The 7,496-nt window shown below is 52.8% G+C and overlaps 1 protein-coding gene across 1 annotated transcript; it reads left to right on the top strand.

Annotated features, from left to right (window-relative positions):
• The first annotated feature begins 4,404 nt into the window (after positions 1–4,404).
• On the top strand, positions 4,405–6,571 carry CITED4 (Cbp/p300 interacting transactivator with Glu/Asp rich carboxy-terminal domain 4). The gene has a single exon (XM_013197656.3). It carries the CDS (start codon positions 4,698–4,700, stop codon positions 5,310–5,312), a length of 615 nt encoding a protein of 204 aa, XP_013053110.2. The 5' UTR covers positions 4,405–4,697; the 3' UTR covers positions 5,313–6,571.
• The last annotated feature ends 925 nt before the right edge of the window (positions 6,572–7,496 follow it).

Raw genomic sequence — 7,496 nt, 5'->3', positions numbered from 1 at the left:
ATTTCCAGTCTTCCGCTCCACATTTCTGCTCTTTGTCCTTCAGTGAGTGGGGGACTGCAAAGGGACTTCTTCTGGATGTTTGTCCTTCAAAGACAAGCTTCGCCCTTGACAGATATTATTTCAAATTGCTTTTAGCTTCTATCTGCACACCTCAGTTGCTTTGAAACTTGCAGGAGCTCTGCAGAGCCAAGCATGGAGTTAGACTCCAAGAATTTTTGAATGATGAGGTTCCTCAGATCCTTCTGTTGACACCCAAATATATGGCTCACATGGTTACTCAAATTGTTCTGCAGTCTCCATGCAAAGGTAAAATACACCCTATAGCAGAGGGTGGGTTCTGAGATGAAATGTATAGTGGGAATTGCTTGGTCAGAGGAAATTCCACAAAATAACCTCTACCTGGTCTCCATCCATCAGTACCTCCCCTACATCCTACTTCTAACCACTCCCCACCTCTACCCCCAGCCATACTTTGAGAGAGAGAGAGGGAGAGAGGGAGAGAGGGAGTGAGAGAGAGATCTTGGACTGTAGGTCAGTGACTGGAATTAGCAAGAAACAGTTGCCACATATGCAAAACATTTAAAACATTGCAAAATAAAAGTGTTCATGTCTGTGCTTACAAAAAGCTCCTGTCCTTGCCACCTCTTGTCCCCAGGGTTTTGGGGACACGCAGATATTGCCACAGTGATATCACTGGAGCTGTGCAGTCAATGCATGATGACAAAGGATAAAATATGGGGAGGGAACATCTTCTATAAGCAAAACCACAAGTAACACAGGCTATCTGTAAAACAGGCTGCAAGCACCCTCCTAAGAGTGAAAAGAAAATTTTGCAATGTTCTGGTGGTCAGATTGCTAAACTGATGCCCACCCACATGGGTGCCTTGACCTGGGACACAAACACACAGGTGGCACTTCCAGATTCCGAGTCATGCAGAGCCAAACCAGTGCCTCTGGAGAAGCAATCTCATTACCAGGTAATCCACCTTCCATAACATAGGGCTGATGACACCAGCATAGCCAGACTGGGGAAGTCCCATCTCAGGAAGCCGTGAATGACACACTCCTGGAGGTGGCTTATGTGATGACTTTAAGGCAGAGACGGCCAAGCGACAGCCCCCAGGCTGGATCTGATACGCAGGCAGTTTATCTGCTTTCCCGGAAAGGCGAGTCAGTCCATGGGCTCGTTACAGATGGCAGGGCATGGGGAGATGGAGGAGAGATTGCAAACCCGGGGCTAGACCAAGTCATATGAAGTGCCATGTAAATAAATACAGCTGCAGTGGTTTGGGTCCTTAATACTTGAGAACTCAGTGTGACAAGGAAACACAGCTTCTTCTGCGCCAAGAAGACTACTGGGCAGCATGAAGCGCATCAAACGGGTCTGTGCTGGCCCTTGTGAAACAAAATATTGCTGGTTAGAGAAGGGGAGGTCCTCAAGACACAGAGCACAGGACAACGGCAGGCAGTGTGGCAGACACACATCTCTCTACTGCCGTGCCTCCCACACCCATACCCTTCCCTTGCAGGCACTCAGTCCCTCTCAAATCACCACAGGTTATGCCAGTGAAACATCCAGGGGACAACGTAACAAGATGGATCAGACAGCTGATCTCAGACGAGGAAGCTCCATTTCTGGTCAAATTATTTTCAGTCTGGATGAGTTGCTGATCTGGCTTCTCTTTCCCGAAGGAGAAGGGACATGAACCAGTGTGAAGAGGGAATAGATTTTCATGCTTCACGTACAGTAAGCATGCTCTTTCATCTGCCGACCTGTTTCCAAAGTGAATGAGCTATTTACCACCCTTGGGGTCTTCTGTAATTCAAATGCAAAGAGCCCCTTCTCCCTGTTCCACTTGTACAGGAATCCCTGCCACTGGCCAGAACCTGCACTCCACACTGCACCGCTCCTCCGAGAGAGAGAGGCTTTCTTGTCTGGAAAAAATTGCAAAGATGAGGGCAGACACTCCCCTCATGTTTGCTTCTCACCTGGGTGTGCATCTGCATAAGAACTCTCAGTCAGACAGGTATTTGTACGTGAGCGTGTGTTTATTAGCACTAAAAATGCATTTGTCAAAATCTCTAGAGTTAAAAAACAATCATTACATAATTACATTAAACAATTAAACAACTGATTCATCACTTAGAGGCTCACCAACAACACCTGAAACTCATCCCAGCCACTTAAGAAGGCAGAAGGTGACAAACAAAAGCAGCTCCCAGAATGTCCTGGAGGTTAATGGCCCTGTGCTCTGCCCTGGTAAGGGACGACGCTTTCTGTTCCTGGCTGCTTACCTCTAGAAGCTGATGGCTTCTGGGCATTATCTGCTCTAAGCTGCTGCTGCTTTAAGGCGTTCTGATACAGAGATATTCTATACAAGTAACCCTTCAGGTCAGTGCTGTGTGATTAGGCACTCACCCGCAATGCCTGTGCTGCCTAACTTCAGTCCCTTCATGACAGTATATACTTAGACCTCATTTCTCCAATAATGCAGTTAAAAACAAACCTCTTCAGCAACCTTTGAAAAGCTTTGTTGGCACTTTCTTCTGCTCAGTGGGGTCCGTGAGCATAATGAATATGCAGAACACAAAAATGCTACCTAGCTCAATGCAACAGCCTGCTCCAAGTCTCCTGAAAAGTTCTGTATTCTTATTTGAGCCATGATCTGTAACACTGAAGTTAAAGGCTGCACAGGAAAGCACACAAACAAAAGTGGAATGAAGTTTGGGAAGCAAGTTTAACTTTGCCATCACCTGCCTTCCAAGCGGGTAACCATGCAACACTAATACCTTCAAGAAAGAATTCTCTGGGTTCTTTCAGAACACAAAAATAAAGGGGAAAAATCACTACTGTGCTTTTGTACACTACTAGAAAGTGTCATGGCCTGTAGAGAGCACCAGTGTCACTGCAGGTCCATGGTAAAATAATTTGTCTAACATGGGTCTGTGGACAAGCATGTGTGTTCCACTGGGACACAGCAATCAAAAGCTGCACTAACGAGGTAAAGACACTACTGCAGAAAGTTATATGAGCAAATCTCTGCCTGTAACATTCGTGTGCTGGTAGCTCTGCTCAGACAATATTGGTGCATCCCTGCCAGGAGGACACCGCTGGCAGAGTAATCAACGCACCTAGTCGATGCCGCTAAGTAACTGACCTCAGTCACCTGGGCTGGTAAGGCTGCACCGTGTGGTAGCACCCCATTGCTGACCGCACAGCCAGAGCTGCCATCAAGCAAGGGTCCTTCTCACAGGAGCCGGCACCCTCCTGCACCAGGGTGCACACACTCACAGGGGCCAGTGTGCTGCAGCCCTCCACATGTGCATGCACATCCTTCGACACGAACAAGAAACACAGCACGGCCACCAAAATGGGTCCCTGCACCCCCAGCCAGCCACGCGATCAGGTAGAAAGTCTTTGTCAGAGGGACGCTGGGGAAGAGGAAAGCACTGGTGGGGTGACTCCCTCCTGAGAGCTGATCTTACACGGCTGGCGATATTAAAGGCAAACAATGTCCCTGCCCAGGAGACAGGTGAGGACTATGTCAAATGCAAGAGAACGCAATGCAAGCAAATGCAGTTCAAAATTAATGCTTCACGTGAGTGCACCACCATGCCCTGCACGCACGGGCTGGGAACAGAAATGAGCCGCCTGAGGCCCCACAGCCACCCCAGGCCCAGTCCTTACCCCAAAGCACATGAGCCCCGCACTGAACGGGGATGACCCACGTTTTCTGCAGCCTGCGGCGCCTGGAGGAACTGTGGCACCTGTACGACGCTGAGGGCTCCCCAGTCCCACCCACGGGGACTCCGTTGTTCCGCGCTCCCACCCCACCACTCCACAACCTCTGCCCTTGGTATCGACACGCGACACCAGGATGGCGCACGCACCGCCTGTGCGGGCTGTAACACCAGGCAGCGCGGCTGGATCACGGCATCCTGCTCAGGGCAGAGCCGGCCTTAAGGCCCCCTCAAGGCCTAGGAATGCCCAGCAGAGCACCTGCAGGACGCTGGGCGCCGCTGGGCTGCCGGCCCTGGAGCCCACCCACCCTTCTCCTCCCCGACCTGCCCGAGGAGCCAGCGCCTCGGATCCGAAGGGGGGGCACCCGAGCAGCGGGGACGTGCCACCTCCGGTGCCCTGCACGCCGGAGGCACCCGGCCCCCTCCTCCCTCCCTCCAGTCGCGCCACGTCGCGATCCCGGGGCGCTCCGAGCGCGGCTCGCGGAGCCCGCGGATCCCCACGGCAGCCGCACCGCGGCCGCCCGCTGCCCTCCCGCCCCGTCAGGGGCCGGGCGGCCGCGGGCCGCGCTCCAATGGGTGGCGGGGGGCCGGGCCCGGCGGCCCGCCCCTGCCCGCGCCTCCATAAGAGCGGAGCGCGGCGCCCCGCGCCCGGCGAGCCGAGGCGGCCGAGCGGGCGCTGGGGGAGCGCCGAGGCCGCGCGGCCCCGGGGCGGTGCGGTGCGGTGCGGTGCGGAGCCGCGCGGGCAGAGCCCGGCTCCCCGGGGCGGCGGCGGGGGGGCCGCAGCTCGCCTCGCCTCGCCGGGACGGGGCGGCGCTGTGCCCGCCGGGCGGCCGGGGCGAAGGCGGGGGTTGCTCCGGGATCCTCGGTAAGAAGTCGCCTGGGACGGGAGCGGGGAGCGGCGCCGCCCGCGGGAGCCTCGCCCGGAGCCGCGCGTCGCCTGGCGGGGGCCCGGAGCCATGGCTGAGCACGCGATGATGTCCGTGAGCCACGGCGGCGCCGGGCTGCAGAGCTACCGGATGGGCGTGAGCGGGCTGCAGGGGCCGCCGCAGCACGGGCAGCACGTGCTGAGGACGCTGCCCGCCGCCGGCCAGATGGTGCCGTACGGAGGGGCCGCGATGGATGGCGCCATGAGGCCGAGAGCCACCCTCGGCGGACAGATGAGCCACCACCAGATGCAGAACGCGATGATGTTCAGTGGCCCGAGCCAGCAGCAGCAGTACATGGGGCCGGTGGGCACCCAGCAGCTCATGGCTAGCATGCACCTACAGAAACTCAACACCCAGTACCAGGGTCACCCGCTGGGTATGAGCAACGGGCCCATGGGAGCTGGTGCGCAGCAGTACAGAGTGGGGCCAAGCCAGCACCCGGGCATGCAGCACGTGCCCTCACCGGCGCTGACCTTGAATGTTATGGACACTGATCTCATAGACGAGGAGGTTTTGACATCCCTTGTCCTGGAACTGGGGTTGGACCGGATTCAGGAGCTGCCAGAGCTGTTCTTGGGACAAAACGAGTTCGACTTCATTTCAGACTTTGTTAGCAAACAGCAACCCAGTGCCATCAGCTGTTGAGGGGTTTTGAGCTCCTCCTTGTGTCTTAGTGGTTTTGAGTTTGTTTATAACTTCCTTCTCCACCTGCCATCCTCCTCCCTTCCCATGCCTTGCCCTGTCCTGGATTCCTGACCTCCCCAAAGAGACAATCATCGGACACTGGCTTGCAATGGATTGCTTTTCTCTTCTGTGTGGTTTTTCATTTGGGAGTTCCTGGGGAGGGGGTGTGTACCCCGAACAGAACAGATCAAGAGCTCTTGCTGTAGAGCTGCCTCTAAATGGCATTAACAGGATTTCTGGCTTAGTAGAAATAATGAACTTACGACTTTCCACAACTAGGCTTTGAGCACAGGAAGTGATGGGCAGCTGGCAACCCTGCTGGTACCTGGATTTGCTGGGGGATTCTCTGGTGCCAGCAAAGTTAAAGGACCCCTGAGAGAGGATTGTCTCCCTGCCTGGTGCATGGTTTGAAACAGTTTCCCCTTGCAGACATGGGTGGGGCTAGATATTTCTTGGGACTTCTTACTGTGACAGTAAAAAGGTCTTCAGTCTTGTCTGTTCAGCTCAGAAAGGGGGCACTTCCCTTCCAGCAAGCTTTTTTTCCGTACTGGCTGAGAAAAATAAACTATGCCTTGGGGAAGGGTGTGCGTAGGTGCCTGAATGTTCATTTCTGTGAAACTTCAGATCTCTGACCCATACAGCTAATCAACTGTAAAATTTACTGAGCGTTTGGGCTGATTTAGGCATAAGGCTTAAAGCTGCAGTCTAGCTCCACTTTTTTTCCACCTCTGAAACCAAATAAAGACCATGCAACTGTATATTCCAGATCTAATCTTATTTATTTTTCCTATGATTATTTATTTGCAAAGGGCTCCTTTTGTTATTTGGCTTTGGGACTGCTGGGAATGATGCATGGAGAGTACTGCAGCTTTAAGATGCTGGCTTCAAAAAAAGAAAGCCTGGGATAGTTTTCAAGCTGCTCTTCAGGCAGTCGCTTCAACGCAAGGTCTTTATGCTGAACACACTGGGCTGTGTAAATCCAACACCCTTCTGAATGTGATAAAGATGACTTGATTCCTAATTCCCTTACTCAGAAAAGGTTAAATGTAAGAGCTAGTGGGGTTTTGTTTCCTCTGCTGTCTCTTGTTTCCAGGCACTGTGGAAAGCTCCTGTTAACTCCTAGTTGCTGCTGCCCCCTGCTGCTGACAGCTTCTGGCAGCTGTCATTCAACGACCAAGTGAGAATGTACAGATGAATTTGCAAATAAAAGCTGAAACATCTCCAGTGTGCATTTGTTTAGTGCTTGTCTCTGGCACAGGTGCAGTGTTGAGCACTGGGGAGAAGTGGTTTGTTTTCTTGTTTTTTGCTCTCATCAGTGGGCTGCGAATCCAGTCACTAGTGTTCCCAGCCTGACCCCTAAGCTGTAAGGGTTGTTCGTAGTTTAATGCTTGAACTAAGTCAGCCCTTCAGGCGTGACTGGGAGGATGGGATGCTCTTCCTCTGTACTGAGGGTAGTTTCCCAATGCGGACGGTGGTTGCCCTGTCACGGTGGCTGCTGCTTGCAAGCTGTGCAGTCCTACTCCTGGCTGATCCAAGGTGCCCAGAAAAGAGGATGGTGACGCCTTACGCTTCTCTCAGACCAAGTGCAACTCTAACAGCTGGGTTGCAGCTATGCTAAGAGATCTCTGCTGCTGTTTTCTATACCACGAAGGCTCTAAAATTCAAGACAGCCTTTGGGATCTCTTATTCCTCCATAGCTGAGATTTTTCTTTCTAAAGGACTGCTGACCAGTCTTCTTGCAATTCAGGAATATTCCAGGGATATTCTACTGTCTTGTAGAGATGGGGCAGTGGGTGCTGTTATTGAAGTGGCTAGATAACTTCGACCACGCTTCAGATTCTCAGATTGCCTGTCACTGTCCCCTGGCCCTGTTCCTTGCACAGCTCAATAGCAAGTGTTAAAGTCCTGTCCTCTCCTTGTGAAAGCTGTTGGTGATTATGCTTGTGCAAGCTGGAGAGCTGATCAAAAAGTAAATGGCAGGACTTGTGCTGCAAGTGCAGAGGGAACTGCTTGGGCTGTTTAAGACAAAGAAGAACTTTGCTTCTCTTCACAGAGTTTGCACAGAGGTTGTAGTTAAGTGGCTAGCAGTTGGTGACTGGTTTTATTCCTCAGAGTAAAAGTAGCTGAACCCTAAAATTAACAGGC

This window comes from Anser cygnoides, chromosome 24 (genome assembly GCF_040182565.1).
Source record: "Anser cygnoides isolate HZ-2024a breed goose chromosome 24, Taihu_goose_T2T_genome, whole genome shotgun sequence".
In the NCBI taxonomy this organism is placed as follows: Eukaryota; Metazoa; Chordata; class Aves; order Anseriformes; family Anatidae; genus Anser; species Anser cygnoides.
This window is presented reverse-complemented; position numbering and strand designations above follow the sequence as displayed.